Source organism: Dama dama, chromosome 15, assembly GCF_033118175.1.
Source record: "Dama dama isolate Ldn47 chromosome 15, ASM3311817v1, whole genome shotgun sequence".
NCBI classification, from domain to species: domain Eukaryota; kingdom Metazoa; phylum Chordata; class Mammalia; order Artiodactyla; family Cervidae; genus Dama; species Dama dama.
The window spans coordinates 44,823,557-44,843,300 of record NC_083695.1 but is presented as its reverse complement, the minus strand read 5'-3'; the positions used below and the strand labels follow the sequence as shown (position 1 = coordinate 44,843,300).

The following is a 19,744-nucleotide window of genomic DNA, read 5'->3' as shown; positions in this document are numbered from 1 at the left end:
TACATGGAACACCTACCTGCTTCTTAGGGTTGTGGCAAAGCTTAAAAGGGAAAGAGTTCACAGAGTGATTAAAGAGGTATCTAGGCATAGAGACACCCCAATATGTGGAGGATGCTATTACATTATGACTTTTGCAGAGCTCTTCATTGCATTGTTTATTGTGGAGATGCCTTGCAATAAATAGGCCCCTTTTTTATATAAATCAGGTCTAGCAAAGAGTGAATAAACAGCCGTATTTACTAAGTGTGGCTTTCAAAGGTTGGAATTCAGAATTTCCAGTCTGTGTAACAGCCACAGCTCAAACATTTGGCAGCAAGTAATGGATTTCCAAGGGCAGGTCTGGGCTGGTGCTAGGTGGGGCCTGAAAGCCACAAGAGGAACCCAGAGTTGGCCTAGCCCAGGGGGTGGGGTCAGAGGAGGGTTGGTCCTGGGTGGGGCCTGGGGCCTCCCTACTGGTGCTACCACACCCCACCCCAAGCTGCCTGCTCTTCTGAGTGCAGTGGGGTGAGTGTGCAGAGTCTCTGAGTGGAGGGAGGGCTGACCAGTGTATCTTCGTCTCCCTGGGGAAAGGTGCCGGCGAGGTGGACGACATGGCCTGGTGGAAAGCTTGGGTAAGTGGAGAGCAAGCAAAGAGGGAGGGTTCCCACACAGTGTTGGTCTAGAGAGAAGTCAGCTCAGGCAACATCTGCTGCCTGCCCGGCCAGGCACTGGACTGGGCTGCCCACTGGGGAGGAAGACAAGGAGATACTGCCCCAGCCCCATGGATGCTCACGGCTGGAAACAATGGAAACAGGGGAGACGGACAGAAGAAGGAACCTCAAAATGCACCTGGGGAGGCTGCAGGGCTGAGAGAACCCAGATGGAGGGGTCAGGCTGCTGGAGGCAAGGGGGAATCATGGTTAAGTAATCTGTGTGTCTGTGTGTGTGTGTGTATGTGGTGTATGTACAAGTTCACAGAGAACCAGGTAAATGTTGCCTTTGACAGGGAACAGTATGTACAAAGGTTCAGAAGAGTGGGAAGCTTGGTTTTGAAGAGAAATAGGTCTGACAGTCCTGGATGGGAGGGTAGTGGATCAGGGGAGATGTACCTAGAGAAGCAGGACAGGGCTGGGTCCTACAGAGCCACCCATGGCAGGCAAAGGAGCTTGGGCTCTCCCTTAAGAGCAATGGGGAGCCATTAAAGGAACTTGAGCTAGAGAGCATCCTGAGTGAATAAGCTGATGTTGGAGGACTCATCAATGTCCACCCCTCAGGGGATGGCAGGACAGCCTGGCCCACAGAGGTTTTGTACAGCTGAAATCTGTGAGTGAAATTTACAGTGACAGATGGCTGAGTTAGGAGGGACGACACATTTTGCCCCTAAGTCTCCTGTGTCCAGGGGAATGCACAGATTCTCAGGAGTGTTTCATTGGGTTTGAGTCCAAGGCTGTCTCAGCTAAGGAGATGAGAACACAAAAGGGGAGGAAGAGGAGGAACAGGTGACATCCCCCACTCAGTGAGGGGGTGGGGGGACATGCTCTGTACACCTTCCTTCAATTCTACCCCAGGCAGCCCTGGGGTAGAAAAGCTGCTCTTTCCACTTGACAGAGGAGGAAACTGAGGCTCAGTGACATCTAGTGACTTGCTCAATCCCACAGCTAGCAGGCGGGGGTCTAGTGTGAACTGGGGTCTCTCTCTGTCCCCACTCCCAGGCTCTCTGTGAGTCTCAGTGGGCAACCTGGGCTTACCCCAATTCAGGAAATCTCTTTGTCACAAATATCACTTCCCAGGAGCTCTCAGATTCAGACATGCTAGGCTGGGACAGGAGGGACACAGAGGAGGCCAGAAGCAAGGTAGGGTGACTGTCTGGCCCTGGCGAGGCAGCCAGGACAGCTTGAGGTCCAGGGTGGCCTCCAGCTTCATCCTGGCTGATGGGAAACAAGCCTTTGAGGAGGCAGATGTGTCAAGGAGAACCTAGTGCTGGGCACTTTCCAAAGCCCAGGGTGGCCTGATTCTGGGCCTTGCTCCCAAAATCAGGGGCAAAGGATGGGTAAAGGCCCATCCTTGTGGCCCACCCAGGCAGGCAGGCAAAAGCCTCCTTGTAGGGACCTGGCCAACCTGGCAGAATGACAATGACACTTCCTGAGTACGTACTGTGCCCTGGACATTCTTGTGTCAATCTCTCACCTGGGCCTCAAGACATCTCTGCCATAGGAATACCCTTATTGACAGATATCCTTATTGATACCCATATCCTTATTGACAGATAAGGAAACGGAGGCACAAGGAGGATAAGATGGCATCCAAGGTCGCCACACTAGGAAATGCTGGAGTCTGGGTCAGACTCTGAGCAGTCTGACATCAGAGCTCAAACTCTCTGTGGCTTGGCAACCCACAAGCCAAGGGCATCAAGATCACAGGTAGACCCCAGGTGAGACTGGCTGAGCTTCCAGTGAGGGACAGATGACCTCTGAGCCTCTAAGGAGACCAGGACTGGACCTGAGGGATGTGAAAGATCAGCTCGAGGGAACCTGACTGTGCCTCTCTTATGGAGATGACGTTTCGTCTCTCAAGTTCCCCCCGGCAGCCTTGTGACTGGAGAAGGCAAGGGTGTGGCAATTCACCTGAGACCTTCACAGATACATAACAGATGGAGAGTCACAAGCCAGACTGAGTCATCTTTTCAGTGAAAATGTTCTGTATGGACTGGCTCACTCTGCACAAGACCCAGGAAGGACCTAGACAGACCTTTCCTCCAACATGGTGGAGGGTGGGGTGGTCTTAAATAGAATATCAGGAGCTCCAACACCCCATGCTCACAACCAGGGGTCTGATTCCTAGGAAATTGTCTGTTTCACCTGTAAAACCTTTGTGTGGAAAGTGAGGCTGAGGCTTCTCACTGCAGTGAAATCACAGGCCCCAGAAAGCTATTTACAAACACTGCCTCTGGAGCCCAACCTCAGACCCGCTGAATCCGACACTCCACAGTGACTAGTATATGTGGCCTGGTGTGTCCCTGCTCCACAGCCCCTGAGTGCCAGCCTGGGGCAAGAGGCAGGAGGAAAGCTCCTCCTAGGTGGCCCCCAGAGCTTAGCACTGAGATCTGAGATGACCCAACACTCACAAACAACCTGCATTCCTGTGGGCAAGGTTTCCTTCAGGGAAGAGTTCTGGGAAACCTCAGTGTCTGGAAAAGGTTGAGTCATTGATAGCAGGGGGGTGGCAGACAGCTGAGCTTCTGAGTCAGGCTGTGGGTTAAGTCCAGCATCACCATTTACTAGTTGTATAGCCTTGCCAAGTTCTCCAAGCCCAGTCTGTAAAATGGGGCATTCATAACTACCTAATGCAACTGGCAGAGACGTCAAGAAGAGCATTGCATCTAAAGTACCTAAAGCCTCTAAAACACAAAGCCTGGCACATAGGACCTGCTCAAATCTTTAACAGTAGTAACAAATGCTTGTGACTCCACAAACAAGGGTTGTGATCTACGTGTGCACCCAGCTGGGCAACATCTGGGACCACACAGGCTCTCTGGATCAAACTGCCACAAGGAATTACTTCTAATAATTTCTTCTATGAAACTTGGTGCTAAAGAAATAAAGTAGGAAAATCTGTCACTAGATACTTGAAATTCAAGCAAAGGATATAGAAAGACTTCTTATCTTTTGCTCAAAAGAGATATCTTTACAGATATACCGTGGATGGAAAGCTGCTCTGCATTTTCAGGAACTAGCTAGAGCCAAGAAGGAAGGAAAAACAGAAGGGGAAACAGGAGGAAAAAGGAAGGGAGGAAGAATGGATGGATGTGGTGACTGGATGGGTGGAATGATGTGGTTGTGGGACATCTGGGTAGCGAATGAATGAGTGGACTGGTGGGTGGATAAGTGGAAGAGTAGATGAGTGGATGAGGGGTGGATAGGAGGAGTAGTTGAACAGGCGAGTGGGAGACCAAATGCAATGGGACTAAATTCCCTTCCATTTGAAGGGTCTCTGAGTCTCCTTCAAACTCAGTCCCCATCTCCAATCTCCCACCACTCCTTTATTGCCCATCTCCCAAAACACACATTTAAGAGGGATCATTCATTTGCACCTGAGAAATTCTGCAGCGCACAAGTCTCAGGAGCCCTCAGGCAAAACTTGGATTAGAAACTTGGGAATAAAGGGCCTAGGGACTTTGGTTATCTGGTTTATTTCACAGCTTTCAGAACATCATGCTGTTTTTTCTAAAGCTAACTCTCTGCCCCTGAAGAGCCTGAGGACTTGGAACGGCCCAGGGCTGTCAGAATGCTCAACTGGGTACCCTTGCCCTCTACTATCTTATAAGTGCCCACTTCTCAAGAAGAGGGCAGATTGAGCTCAAACTGTTCCTGGCTTCCCAGCCTCATCTGCACACTTTCCAGGCAGCATGTTGAGCTCCATGAAGACTTTTCTTACTTGATCACTGTCCTTGCAGCTTTGAGCAGGGTTGTCCCTTCCTGTTGCCTGCCAGTGGCTCTAGAGGGACCTGAGGGTGGCTGGGCCTGCTGCCTGCCTCAGATGGCATAGCCTAAGGGAGACACAGCCTGATTCAGAGCCCACGCCCCAGCACAGGGGCAGGGATGGGAGCGGTTTTGTGGCTCTGGCTGGCGCCAGCCTGTTAAAACAAGAGGCCTTTCTGCAAACAAGGGGCCTTTCTGCAGAGGAGACAAGGCAATCCCACAGAGCCCCCAGGGAAACCAGCAGTCCCTCACAGTCAGGCCACAGTCTCTGGGGTACCCTTCCCTATACAGTTAATGCCTTGGAGTGACCAATCCCTGGGTCATTTGGCCTCACAGATCTCTCCAGTGATGAGATTCCATCATTGTGCCCTGTCACCCCAGTAAAACCATCGCTGGACTCTGAAGGATGCTCCCTCTTCAGCATCCCCCTCCTCCCAAACCCCTGCTGATTCTTTTTCAGGGCAAGCTCGCTACCCTAACTCTATCCTCCCAAATTTTTTGTTGTTTTTATTTTTATTTTCCTTAAAGTCCATTGATCATCACAAAAACCCAGGAAGGGCAAGTAAGGGGGAAACAAATGTCTAACTGAAGATCTAAGGACCCAGAGCTAGAGAGGAAACATGGCGCTGGACTGAGGTGTGTAGAAGGGGTTGGAGGCATGGTCCCCATGGAGCAACTGGCCATGGGAGAGCTGAAGGCTGGAGTCCAGTCTCCAGACCCTCTTCTTACTGTCCCACAATCAGCATGGTGGCTCTGGAAGTGGCCACAGTGCCAGCTACCTGTGAGGTCTTTCACTACACTATCTGAGCCTACAAGCCCCAACTCCCCAGGCCTGGCACTAGGGCTGAGAGCTGGGATTCCATCTCTTAGGATGGCACTGACCCAGTCCTCCTCAGAAGGCCCTCCTTCCAGGCCTCCCCTTGACCAAGGCACTAACAGGCACGTGAGGCCTCTGCAGCCCTGACATGAGGGGGCCGTATGGCAACCTGATGCCAAGTAGACAAAGATGCCCCTTCCTCAGCACAATCTGCCAGAAGCTAGCATATCCAGAAGCTGCAGCCTCCACTCACCCCAGGAGGACAGGCAGGACCAGGATGGATGGAGGCTCAGCCACTGGTCGGCAGGGGCCGAGCCCACCCCACTGAGGCAGCTGCAAGGTGCACTGCTTTCCCCCACTTCTGCTCTGAGAAGGCCTGGATTCTCTTGCAGGTTGAACAAGAGGGAGTCTCAGTGAAGGGCAGCCCCCACTTCAACCCAGATCCTGATGCAGAGACCCTCTACAAAGCCATGAAGGGGATTGGTGAGTGGCCTTGATACGGGAACTCAGTGACTCTCTGGGGATCTGCCCATTCTGCTCAAGACCCCTCTGCTCACACCCTTGGGAGTCAGGGTCTCCCCATCATCTACTGGCACCCAGAGAATCACACAGGGCCCACCTTCCCCAGCACAGGTCTACACAGGCCCGAAGCCTGGAGGTGGGAGGGCGGTTGTGAGTAATGGGTGTGGGAAGCAGGAGGCCACCTGCCATGTGTTACTACACGCCCTTGTGCAGGGACCTCCTCTCACTCAGCCTGAGCTTTCGCACTTGTAGAATAGCCCCAGGAAATCTGGGCCCTGTGTGTCACTGTGAATTTCAGATGGGACAATATTGGGAATTGTGGGGCCTGACCTAGGCCCAGGGGGCTCCAGCCATGCAGACTCTGAAGCATTCCCCCCCCACCCAGCTTAGGCTGGCCATGGGGCAGGCTCCATCCTGCCTCCAGTGTCTTTTTTCCTGATGGCTGGCAGGAGGCCGGCTGGGATTAGGATAACCCGGCCCAGACAGCCCTCATGTTGTCACCCTAGGCGGGATTTACCCTTTCACTGGCTCCAACCGGTGAACTGGGGCATTAACAAAAACTGCCATTCCCAGACAAACTGAGAAGGAATTTTCTGTCCTCTGCTTCCTGTGAAATCTTTATTATTATCTCCATTTCCCAAAGAAAAATGCAGTGGCTTGGAGAGGTGAAGCTTCCTGTCCACCCAGCCACTGGGCCGGGAATCAGATCTGGTTTTCTGGATCCTCTGTCCCCACCATCCCCCACAGTCACCAGCGCAAAGGAGGTCAGGGCAGGAAGTGAGCTCCAAAGGCCCTGGGCGATGTCCAGAGCAGATCAGATGACCAGAGGGGCCTCAGAGTCCATCCCTGGGAGGCTGAGCCTGGGCTGCACCCACATTGTATGGGCCAGGGGTGGACAGGTAGATTTTCTGTCTGTCTTGTCCACACCATGAAAATCATCAGGTTTGGGAGCTTTCCAGGTGGTGCGTCCCCACTGCTTGGCCCCCATGCAGCTGCCCTCCCTCCTCCCCAGCCCTCATCAGCCTCTGGGGGAAATGGGGGTGCTCATGCCATGCCCCCTGCAGGGACCAACGAGCAGGCCATCATCGATGTGCTCACGAAGAGGAGCAACGCACAGAGGCAGCAGATCGCCAAGTCCTTCAAGGCCCAGTTTGGCAAGGTAAAGGCGGGGCAGGTGTGCCCAGGTGGGCTGTGGAGACTGCTGCTGCCAGAGACAGCCTGGAAGGCAGCACCATGATGGACAAGTTCCGGCTGGTCTAGAGCCCAGCTCACTGGTGACACGGGCATTTGGGACATATGCTAAAAATATGGTGCATTTTATCTTTGAAAATCAGATTTACCTCATCATCCTGTGTTTTACCTAGAAAACTTACTTACAGATGGCTCCCCACAGCCCTGGCTTGGGCCAGCCTTCTGCCCCCCACCCCACGTTTCCCGACCTCTCTCTCTCTTGCTCCTTTACATTTGCTCCAGGGTCCCATCCCTGAGCTATTTCCCTGCCTCTACACTTTGCTTGTCCAATTTCCTGAGCCTGGAAGGCCCTTTTCTCTCCCACATGCCAGGGATGCAGGGCAGACTCGGCCCTGTGCCGTGCGACAGGGCTGTCTCCTCACATTGGAGCTGCCATTCATGTACAATTTCCCTCTTGCCATGGGGTAAATCCAAGGGCAAGGAGCACACAGTCTGGCTTTGTCCCTCCTCCCACTGCCCCCAGGACAGAGTCAGACATTGGTGTGCCAGCTAAAGAGAGTAATAAATGCATGCAGTCGTGGTAGCTGGAAGCCTCCATCAGCACACATCAATAATATGGACATTTAACCCAGAAAGACAAGTGGCAAAACCCAAACACTGTATATAAGAAACCAATATGCTGTTCTAAAAAATAATTTCTCTCTCTTAACCTTCACAACTATGCATTATTCTCTGCATTTGATGTTAGAGGAGACTGATGTTCTAAGAGGTAGAGGACGTTGTCCAAGTCTCCAGAGCCTGTAAGAAACAAGGTTGGATTTGAAATCTAGATCTGAAAAGGCCCTTGGTCCTTTAGCTGTGAGAAGGTCAGCTGTGTGTGGCCTTGTGGTTTCTTGCAAACACAAGTGCCCTTAGAAGGAGACATGCATAAAATAGATTCCTTAATTCATTTCACTCATTTGTTGAGTGTCTATGGGCTAAATGACAGGGACTCAATAGCGAGTAATGACAAACTTGTATTTCGGGATTATGGTGTGTCCTACACTGCACTGAAAACGGGCTTGACATCTCTCTGCCAATCCCCTAACCAATGGTATGAAGCAGGTACACCATGGTGTCTATTCCACAGGAAAGGATAATGATACTCAGAGAGGCTGAGTTGCTGGCCCAAGAAACCCCAGCCAGCACCAGCACGCGGCAGAGCCTACTTGGGAACCTAGCCAGAGCCCCGGGCCCCACCACCATCCTTGCCAGCACTCCAGTGGGTGCAGCACACGGAATATCACCGTTCCCTCTTCCTGCCTTAGGATCTCATCGAGACCTTGAAGTCGGAGTTGAGTGGCAAGTTCGAGAGGCTCATCATAGCCCTCATGTACCCTCCATACAGATACGAAGCCAAGGAGCTATACGATGCCATGAAGGTAACCAAGCAAGTGGGGTGGGGGAGGGGCAGAATCACTTACAAGGACTGAATGGGGGGATGATGCCCAGGACTCCTTTCCCCAGAAAGCCTGGCACGGGGAGCTCCAGGCTCTCCTTGAGCCACTGTTTGGAATGAGCTCAGCGAGCTGGCAGCTTGCTGCTCATGAGACCATAGAACGCATTTCAGGACTTAGTAGAACGTGGGTTCTTCTGTCTCAGAGCAGAAAGAATTTGGTGAGAGGCAAAGTGACAGATAAGAAGTGATTTATTAGAATAGAAAGCTTGTCAGGCTAAGTGGGCTACAGTTTTTTAATCAAAGGGAAAGTGGGAAGGGGGAGAAGACTACCTTCTTCCACATTCTTGACAAGATGCCAAACTTCAATCATCATTTCCTCCTCCATGATAGGTAGGGGATTTTCTTGTCCCTAAATAGTCAAATCGGGACTGTCATGAAACAGTGGAAGTGAGCAAAAAGGCTGTAACGTATACTAAAATATGGTAAATCATCTCAGTTTTCAATATAAGGTCTCCTTTTCCTTAATTTTTGTTTTTAGTGCAGGCAGAAGAGCCTGTCCTAGGAATCATTAACTTACTGAGCTCACTGGGCATGATATGGGTCTCATTCCACCATTGTTTTATTGTTTGGGGGAATGTCTCCTACTTCTGTTGCATAGTTTTGTTGCTAAGTAAGGCTGCTTGGTTTTGTGGTTAAGCAAACCTGTTTTCCTAAGTGATCATTAACTTACAGGGGTCTCCCAGACTTTTTTCTCTACTGACCATCCCCTAGTGCGATTAACTATTTAATCACCTACTTTGTCTCTTAACTCTGTTCCTATCACTCAGACTGCCACCAAACACAGACTGGCCTCCTGCGTCACCTGGTCTTGATAAAACCAAAATCAGTCCTTCTCAGGACACCACTAGACCAGGTATGCAGGAATTAGGAACCAGCCTCTGCTGTCTCGCGCCTGGTTCTCCAATTTCCCTTTACTTCCCATTGCTCCTTTTACATTTGAAGATGATTCAGGAGTCAGGACCAAGGAACAATAATCATCTCCAGGGAAAGGTCACTTACTGTGTACATGGACCTGCTGGGCATTTTACATCTATCACCTCCACCCCCAGATGGGGATGATTTAATGTCCCTGTGTCCTGATGAGGATCCTTAGGCTCAGGGATGTCGAGCAACCTGTTTGGGAACACCCAGCTAGGGAGGGGCAAGCTGAGACACAGTTTTCCCATCACATCACTTGCCCGTAACAGCCACCACTGGAGACAAATGCAAGTGGTTTCCTCCAGTAACATCCTCGAGCAGAGGCCTCCCAGCAGAGCGATGACTAATTCTTCCTAGGGCTCTTCCTTGTGCCTCTTGACAAAAAAGGGGTGTGGACACAGCAGGAGGGTGCAAACGGTTCTCTCCAGTAAGCAGAGATTTTTATCCACAGGGCATAGGAACCAAAGAGGGTGTCATCATCGAAATTCTGGCTTCTCGGACCAAGAACCAGCTGCAGGAGATAATGAAGGCATATGAGGAGGGTAAGGGGCCTGTCACGAAGAGATGTGGGCCCTGAGTTAAAGGCTAGCTTGGGAATGGCCATGAGCTTTGGCAGCGTAGCAAGGAATAAGAGACAAGAAGTGTACAGGGCCACGTTGGAAAGGACTCTTTCTGGGCTTTTCCACACATGGGTGCTGAGCACCCACTGTGTGCCAAGTCCCATGCCTGATAGTGAGGTCAGATATGGCTCAGGCTTAGCCGCTAAGCTCCCTAAATTCACAGGCTGCTTGCTGGAGGGAAGGGCATGCAGACACTAAACTCTGCCCCTTGAGAGTGTGGCGGTGCTGCGGGCCACATAATTTTTCAGCAGTGGGTGGTGGGGCTGGTGCCTTCCTGTCTGGGCATAGGCTGACCCCAGGGACCATGCAGGGCCCCATTTCAGCAGTGGGGAATGTGGAGCCCAAGCTAACTATCATGGAGTCCATGGTATGCAAGGCAAAGCCCCTCTTCCTCAAGGTCTGCCTGCTGAGAAGTTTGTCTGAAGGTTCTGGCTTTGATGAGCCTCGTGATGAAATGGAGCTTGATCAGGCTCTCTGGACTGGTCCATTTCTATGTTTTGAGCCTGGCAGGCAACCCATGTCACTTCCTTGCTCTGAACGACAACCAGTGGGGAACCTCTGCTACTCAGACACTTGCACAGTGCAGACACTGTCTGTACCAAAGATTCATCCTTCCTAGAAGGCTTTAGTCAGGAGGAGTACGGGAAACGGGGCTGAGAGGGGAAGAGCAGGTCTAAGTTTCATGGTCCTGATCCCCTGCAGACTATGGGTCCAACCTGGAAGAAGACATCAAAGCAGATACCAGCGGCTACCTGGAGAGGATTCTGGTGTGCCTCCTGCAGGTATCACAGCCCTGGATCCTGGGAACCCCTTGTCTGGGGGATCCCAACCACTCCCCACTCCCAGAGAACGGCTCTTGGGCAGAGCTGCTGGAGTTGGGAGAGGTAGGGGCAAGGGTGTGGTACAACCACTGGGGCCTGGGCTCACTGGGTTCATCCCAGCATGGTTGGGAGGTCCTCAGTGCAGAACCCCTGCACCTCTCCAGGAAGTAGGAGAAGAGGGCCCATCACTGGGCAGTTCCTGACCACCAGGCCCAATGCCAGGCATGGTGCTTAATTTTGCTCAATGAATTTCCCATTCCCCTCAGGGCATTTCTTACAACTCTCATTTTACAGATGAGGGAGCCAAGGCCCAGAGAGGATAACTGTCCACCTGCCTGCCCAGCTGTCCCCTCTGCCCAGGCTGCCCTGCTTAGCCAGCCTATCTTACAGAGTTACCTCTCCTGTTTCTAGGGCAGCAGAGATGACTTGAGTGGTTATGTGGACCCAGGACTGGCCCTGCAAGATGCACAGGTGAGGCTACCCCTCAGCGGCTTTGCCTTCCTGGCCACCTGGCGCCACCCTCTGCCATCTAGACTCCAGGCGGGGCAATGGGGGAGGAGGGGGTTCTCTGATGATGCTAGGCTGAGACCCGACTCAGCTCTCTGCAGGCCTTTATCTGATGTCTACAGAGGGAAGTGAGAGTGTAGGGGAGGAAGGAAGCTGATTTGAGTGGGATCCACTGAAACTCTGCCCTGGCAGGACCAGCCTACAAATCTGGGGATGCTGGGCCTCCAAGGCCCACATGTGTGCTTTCAGGTCTCTATAGATCTGCCTGCTGGCAGAGCGCTTATAACTGCCTAGAGGCAGGGTGAAGCCCAGGGCAAGGCGGGGCAGTTCCTAGAGCAGCCCGAAGAAGAGAACTGAACCATGGGAATAGCAGGCTCCCCGTCAAAAAGATGATCAAGCAAAGGAGAATGCCGACCTGGCAGGGTGGACTGGGGGTGGTCCTTCACCCCTTGCTCACCTTCACTGGTTGTCATGGGTGTCCCAATGCCAGGATCTGTATGCAGCGGGGGAGAAGATCTGTGGGACGGATGAGATGAAGTTCATCACTATCCTGTGTACACGCAGCGCCACACACCTGATGAGAGGTACCGGGGAGGCAGGGCAGCGATGTCAGGACCATGAGGGATGGGCGCCTCTCCCTTCATACTGAATACTCAGTGTGTGACCGTGTCAAGACATGGAGTTGGGGAGAGAGCTGAGGACCCCGGGACCCTTTTCCCAGCAACCAAGTGGAAGTCAGGATTGGTGAATTGATGTATAGTCTCTGATGTAAGATGTTGGGGGATGTCAGGCTGAGATGCACATGTCGGCTAAGAGAAGGCTGTCTCCACAGTGTTTGAGGAATATGAGAAAATTGCCAACAAGAGCATTGAGGACAGCATCAAGAGTGAGACTCATGGGTCGCTGGAGGAGGCGATGCTTACAGTAGGTAAGAGATGGAGCTCCATGCTCAGGTACACATGTGTCTTCCAGCCCCTGGAGCTCAGTGGAGGGGCAGCATCAAAGGGCGAAGGGCCCAGAGCTCAATAGCAAGTGCTGGGTCCCTGTGCTCACCATCAATCAAGGTAAACCTCCATATCAGCCCCCACTCTCAGCATGTACCATCCACCCAGGACACTGGAGCTGCTGGGGAAGACCCGGAGTCCTCAATGTGTTCTGTTCTGCCCAAGATCATTCCCTGTGCTGCCCATGTGGTTCCCAGCCCTGTGTATGTCATTGTGCATGAGTATGTGTGTGAAGGTGTCTGAGTACGTGAATGCATGTGTACGCACACATTTGCAGGATTGCGCAAGACCCAGGGGCTATGCTCACCCACAGCAGCCACACAGAGAACATTCTGGCTTTGATTGTGAAGGTCCGAAAAAGCCAACTAGCAGGACCTCAGCCAGGGGTCTGTTCCCTGCCTCAGTTGCTGACTGAAGAAAGGATGATGTGTATGTAGTTGGAGTCCAAACTGAGTGATGGGTCATCTGTTGCTAGGGGAACGCTGAGAACCTTCCCCCAAGCATGAGGTCAGATTCATATAGGAGGACCCATTCCAGAGCGCAGCCTGGGGTCCAGAGCCAAAGTGACAGGCAGAAGAGTCATTGCAGAATGAAGAACTGAGGCCCAGAGCAGAAGGACGTCCCTCCTCCCTCCCATAATAGAGCCAAGGGCACCTCCACACCAGGTTGTCCCCATTGGTTGCCAAGTAGCCTGGGAGCTTCACAGTATGTCCTGGTCCCTAAAAGTTGATTGGGACATCTGACACTCCCCAGCCACCTTTGATTGCTATGATAAACCTAATCTATGCCAGAGCATCTAAACATGACCTCTACTCCAGTCTCAGCTTCCACAGGCAGCTCCTGCCTCTAAACATCTCCTAAATAAAATCTACAGGCAAGGAGAAGCAAGACCCTGCAGTGCCCTTCTGGGCTGGGCACTTCTTGTTCATTTCTCCTTGAAGACTCACATCACTGTCTTCACATGTGAGGACAGTGCAAGGCAGGAAGATCAAGTCCCTAACACACGGTGCCATCAGGCTGGGTTCAAACTCATGCCTAGCTCCCTCAGAGCCCTCCTCTTTCTGCTGCCTTGGGTCAAAACGCCAACCTCCCCACCCAGACACTCAGTCTCTAAAGCAGCATCCATGAAAGACAGTGTGGGGCCAGGGGCTCTGGAGCCAAGCCCCATCTGTCACAGGGGAATTCAATCTGCAGGGGTCCTCTGACCAGTGACCCTCAGAGGCCAGTGGTCACCATAATGGTGGTTCCTCCTTGGAGCTGTGTGGATCGACTCTTAGTGAAGCTGTCGCTGGAATGTAGGAGCCCAGGGACTCCCTTGGTGGAGCTGTGGTCCGATGGGCCAGACCAACCCTGTGGGCCCCAGTGCATTTCACATCCTGCCCTTTTGTCTGCCTGCTCTGGGCCTTGGCACCTGTGCCCAGCGCCCTGGGCTTCCTTCCCTGCCCCACCCCTCCTGTGGACTAGGCAGAGCACCAATAAATAGGCCAAGATTTGCACAACCCTTAAGACCCAAAGCAAGACATAAATAAATAAACATGTATACAATCCTGCCTACAGCCTCTGGTTGCTAACACAACTTTCTTGTTTGCCAGTGAAATGCACCCGGAACCTCCACAGCTACTTTGCAGAGCGCCTTTACTACGCCATGAAGGTAACTGTTTTGTTTTCTGTGTGCCTGACCCTCAGTCCTACATGGCACCAGTTGCAAAGCCAAGGAGCTCAGAGGCACCACCCAATTCTTCCACACTTGGGTCTCCTCTGATCCCAACCTCTTGTGGATCAGGCTGGTTTTAGTTCTCAGTGGGCAAATCAAGGCTAGGGAAGGGAAGCCACATCTCCTGAAGGCTGGATTTGAGCAGGTACGCTCCCGGGTGTTCATGGCACTGAACCTTTACCACAGTCCTTTGACACTTCATGATGCAATCTGCCCTCCCATCTGCCCCCCACTCCCCAGAGATGATGAAACCGTGGTCAAGGTCACATAGCTGATACATGGCAAAGCCTTGACTTGAACCCAAGTCAGTGCAATTGTCCTTTTAATTTATTTTATTTATTTATTATTGTCCAAGTGGCTTCCTTGAGAAAGCACAGGATTGCCAGGAGGTCAAGGCACCCTTTGAATGGACACATTCAGAGGGAGACTGCCACACACAGCAGTTCAACTTTCCTGCATGTGCCAGAGTGCCGATCTGGGTTTGCCTATTGTCCAAAAGGCTGCACTGGTCACTCAGACAGCAGTTCAAATGCTCATATTAGGTGCAGGTTGTGGTATCTGGAACCACATTGGAAGACAGTCAAAATAATTCCTGAAGGTTAAGGTGAGGGCCCACCTTTTCTGATTGATGGTTGTTAACATTACCTGAAGCAAGAACCCCAAGCCCTCTGGTTGCATCTGTCCAGGGAAATGAAAAAGGGTGTGGGATCCCTGTGGCCATGTGGCTCCTTCTGACATAAGAGTATTCAAGGACGAAAGTGAGAGGGAGGGTCCTGTTTGTGAATTGTCCAGTTAAGCTGAGTTCATGATGTTACTGCCCTAGGAAGAGGTCTTATTCCTGGAGCAAAGAGAATTTTGTGTCCAGAATCAAATGAAACACACACTGCAGCCGGGGGCATTTGGCTACTAATAAGAAACAATATGAGCAGTGAGCAAGGAGAGATCAAGGGATCCCTCAGTGCATCCCTCTAGTGCTTCACTGTCATTCCTGTTTCCCCATCCCCTACAAAAGCCCCCTGGACCCAACATAGATTTGTCATTATCACAAAGATGGACTAGGAAGGCAGGAAGTGATGGTTGATTGCTGTGTTTTATCCAGGGAGCAGGGACTCTCGATGGGACCCTGATAAGAAACATCGTTTCCAGGAGTGAGATTGACTTAAATCTCATCAAGAATCAGTTCAAGAAGATGTACGGCAAGACCCTCAGCAGCATGATCATGGTGAGTCATGAGCTCCCAATTCTAACACCAGTTTGTAACAGAGACCTCCTGGGAAACCTGACTGCTGAGACCAATGCCATCAGTCACATGTGTCCATCCCTTCCTAGGGAGTATCACACTCTTGCATTCATCACTGTGTGGTACATACAGGGATCAGCAAGGAGGTCGGTGTGACTAGTGGAGGTCCTTGTTCACCCAGAACGTTAGCTTTGCCTTTGCCTTATGGTTACCCCTTTGAAAATAACACACCAAATCCTTGCAGAATGAACCATATCTGAAGAGTCAATGAGAGTAAATAGTTTAGGAGGAATTGAGGAGTAGCATTCAAATACAGATTTAAGTAGTCCTGGCAGCAACATTTAAAGGAGATAAATTATATGAGCTTCAGTGGGTTGCCTAACATGATTCCCATTAGTGAACGTTCTAGAGTTGAGAAAATACAGAGCAATTATCACACTGTTGTAACTTCAAGAGAAATAGCTCTTCTAGCTGTTAATGTCAATTGAGGCCTTGACAATTTCATTAATGAAAGTCAAGTCATGAGAAATATATCCCTAAGTCTTCACTGGCTACTAAGTCAAGTGTCTAGTTATTCTACAAATGCCTATTGTTCACTATACTTTTCAAGAAACACATAGCTTATGAGATATTTAAAAGATATTTTGCCTTTCAGAAGTTTCAGAATGCAGCAATAGGTGGTCAAGGTGAAGGGTGTGTGTGGTGGCAGTAGGAGCAGCCTGAAATGGAAAACAAGGAAAAATAGGGTGACAGTGTGAGGGGAGGTGGCATAGGAACCGGTACAAGTATGTGCCAGGACTCCCCCCAAGAAACACAACTCCTAATAATAAGAGCTCCTGATGGTGGTGACTCCAAGCCAGGTCAATGTCCTTCTAACCAAACTCCCTTCTAAATCTCATGTCCCTCCTGTCCTCAGGAAGACACAAGCGGTGACTACAAGAATGCCTTACTGAACCTGGTGGGCAGCGACCTCTGAAGCCTCAGAAGGACAAGAGCAGAGGCCAAGAAGGCGGAGTCACTGGGTCCTGCTTGCTCAACCTTGGCCATGGGTGGGGGTGGGGGTGGGGGAAGCCACAGCACACCTTTCAGTCTTCTATCTCCCAGCTTCTAGCACTTTCCACCTGGTTTCTCTGACCCAGAAGGAAGGATCAGCCTGGGACTCTTACCTCTACTGTCCTTCCAAGTCAACTGAAGGTGTGAGCACATTGCCAAGCTTAGGATATACTGTGCCTGGTCTAACAAATACCTTGATGTGAAGGAGTCTGCAAGAGCTTGTAATCGTTTCTTTCTCCTTACACAAGTGCTTCCCAAGCCTGCCTGGTCAGAGCCCCCTAGGCACAAGTTACATAAAGACTCAGCCCCACCCCCATCTACTAATCTAGATCTGCAGAGAAAGGACCAGAGAATATGGAATTTTAATAAGTGTCTCAGCTGGTATGCCTCTCTTTCAGACAACCAGAGAAGGCTGTGAGAACCTATTTGTTTCAGAGCACATACTCATGGGCAGCTGAGAAAGGAACACATATATCCAGGCCAGCTGGGCTGTCTAACATTCATTCACCAGCTTCATCTAAAAATACTAAGCTATAGGTAGAAGAGAAATTCTCTCATCATCCTACCAACAGAGAAAGCTGAAAATAAATGTCCTGACACAAAGACACTGTGTTCTAAGAGGTTTGGGCTTCTCTAACTCTTGACAAAATTAGGTCCTTCTTCCTTCCATGACAGATCATGGAGAATCTCTAATGCTAACCAGTGGCAATGGCAACTGATTACAGGAGAAACTGAGATGCCTGTGTTGTGCTTTTCAGAATAATAAAGATTTTTACATTGGAATATAAGTGTCTTTGGATTTTTAGCAGTGACCAAAGTAGGACCACTTGAATTAGCCAAATTGAACCCCATAGAGCCTACTCTCCTGATAATGCCATCTAGGGCCACAAAGCTTATCTTTTTCCATTAACAACATTTCTAATCTCTGAATATATCCCACATATTCTTCCAAGACTTCTTCTGTCAAAGCCAAATGTCCCTGATCCCTTCAACTTTCCCTCCTAAGGCCCAGTTTGCAGCCAAGTCCTCTGAACATGCTCTAGCTTGCAAACTCCCTTCTTAGAGTACAACCCCAAGAACTGGTTGGTCGGTTGGGTTTTTTTTTCAGGGCTAGACAATAAGATTATGTGTCCATGTCAGGTCCAGGTTCATGCCACCCTGGTGGGGTTTCAATCCACTTACAAGCATCTTGTCAGAATGCCTGTCAGGGATCCATAGGCCAGGACCAGGCTTTCCTCGTGTGGGTCATCACATCACAATAATGCTTTGTTAAAGTTCAGATCAATATGCAGCTTTGGGAAGGAAATACCTGGGAGTGAAGAATGAGGCAAATCAGTGGGGGTTTTAAAGTTCACATAAAGGAGAGGAAGATTCTGGGCTGTGCATTGCACTGGTTCTGTGACTCTGACCATCACTTCACACATGCAAGTGTGTGTGAGAGAGAGAAAGCCTTAGATTCCTTAGCTTTTCCTGCATAGTTTTCACACTCAGTTGTAACCACTGCTTTCAAGTCACCTCAAAGCGAGTGGTAGAAAACCATCATTTTATGAGGCTCCTGGGTTCTGTAGGCCAGGAATTCAACTGGAGCACAGTACAGGTAACTTGTCTCTGCTTCAGCAAGACTGAGGACAGTGTTGGGAAGACCCAAAAGTCAGGAGAACACTAGGGCAGGTACCAGAATCATCTGGAGACTTCTTTACTCACAAGTTGGGTGCTGATGAGATGGCTGGAAGGCTGGCCTCCTGCATGCAGCTTCACCAGGATGGGGCTCCAGGGTAGTGGGAGCACTTCATGGTGGCTCAGGGCTGTACTACCTTCTGCGACAGAACCTCACAGAGATCACTTCCATGGTGTCCTGTTGGTCAAAGTCACCATGAGCCAGCCCATCTTCAAAGTAAGAAAACACAGTCCCCATCCATCAGTGGGCGAATATCAAAGAATTTGGTGACCAATTTCTTAAACCCTGAACAAGTGGCTTAAATATTGAACAACTCATGCAGTCCTTTGTGCATGGCTTTTGTCTACAGGGCTGGATCGGGGTCCAAGGAGCCCTGAAGGGTCAGGTCTCAATCCCTACTGCTGGGTTTCAGGGCTATCTGTCAAGTCCCAGGCAAGGCCCTCGGGTGGTGATGATTCTTTTCTTCTAATTTTGGCTCAGGCCCTCCCCTGAACTTTCTTCCAGTGCTGAGTCACTGAGTCACTTTCGGCCAAAGCCCTTTAGAAAGGACTCAGGATCCCTCCACCCTGCAATCCATTGGAATGCTAGTTCTCTGGGTAGAGGAGTCCCTTGGGGCCCACCCCAAAACCAGCCTGACATGCCCAAACAGAAGCTTCAAGAAAGGCTGCAGTCAAGAAGACGGCCTAGGAAACACGGTGGTGTCCAACTATGCGCCCAGCAAGGCAATGTGTTTAGCAGAACCATGCAGTTCACCCATCACTCCTGATGGAGCAGAATGGAGGACTCCTAGTCCTCACAGGGATGAAACAGGAGGTCTCTTAGGATTAGAGGTATGCTCTCTCTTCCTGGGGTCACAGTTAGAGCAGCCAGAGGTCACGTGGCCTCCCTGTGATGTGGCTCCTATGTAGCTGAAGGCATTCTCTGGAGAAGGGACCAGCTGACTCTCATGCCTCCTGGGACAGAGGGCAACGGCTGGCAAAGGGACCTGGCCAGGACACTGGTCGTTTCCTCTATATCTCCAAATCATTTTTGCTGGACAACAGCAAATACTTCTGATAAAAACTAAAATACTTTTTGAATACTTCTGATAGATCAGATACATTCCTAAGGTACTTTTGCAATTGCTCTTCTGTATAGTTTTGTTTTGTTTTGTTTTAATGCATCTATGCTCTTCAAGACAATTGAGAGTCTGATCAGTTTGATTTCAGTAATGAAGGAAATGACAGGGTATGTGTGCCCTGCTCAAGGCTCTGTAATGAAAAGTGTTGTTTTGTTTTCTAACTCTCTACAATGAGAGTTGAGAGGGGCTATGAGGGGCTTCCTAGGTGGCGCAATGATAAAGAATCCACCTGCCAATGCAGCAGATGCAGAAGACACAAGTTCGATCCCTGGGTCAGGAAGATTCCCTGGAGGAGGGCATGGCAACCCACTCCAGTACTCTTGTCTGGAAAATCCCATGGAGAGAGGAACCTGGCGGGTCACAAAGAGCCAGACATGACTTAGAGATTGAGCAGCACAGCACAATACTTTGTATACAGATGCACTTTCTCATTATCCACAGATCCAGGGTTTCTCAATCTCTGAAGCTGCATTCATTTTCTTCCACTGCAATGGTGGGGAAGAGCAGAAATCTAGTCAGCTGAGTTCAGTTTGTTCTACACATGATTTGAGACATCATTTTCACTGGGCACAGGATTCTGTGAG

The 19,744-nt window shown here is 50.5% G+C and overlaps 1 protein-coding gene across 1 annotated transcript; it reads left to right on the top strand.

Moving 5' to 3' along the window:
- Positions 1-474: 474 nt before the first annotated feature.
- Positions 475-17,150, top strand: LOC133070665 (annexin A8). The gene is made up of 12 exons (XM_061163066.1): positions 475-611; positions 5,667-5,757; positions 6,861-6,955; positions 8,295-8,408; positions 9,855-9,945; positions 10,726-10,805; positions 11,256-11,315; positions 11,842-11,935; positions 12,184-12,279; positions 13,948-14,006; positions 15,169-15,291; positions 16,226-17,150. The coding sequence occupies exons 1-12, from the start codon at positions 591-593 to the stop codon at positions 16,283-16,285; spliced, it is 984 nt and encodes a 327-aa protein (XP_061019049.1). The 5' UTR covers positions 475-590; the 3' UTR covers positions 16,286-17,150.
- The last annotated feature ends 2,594 nt before the right edge of the window (positions 17,151-19,744 follow it).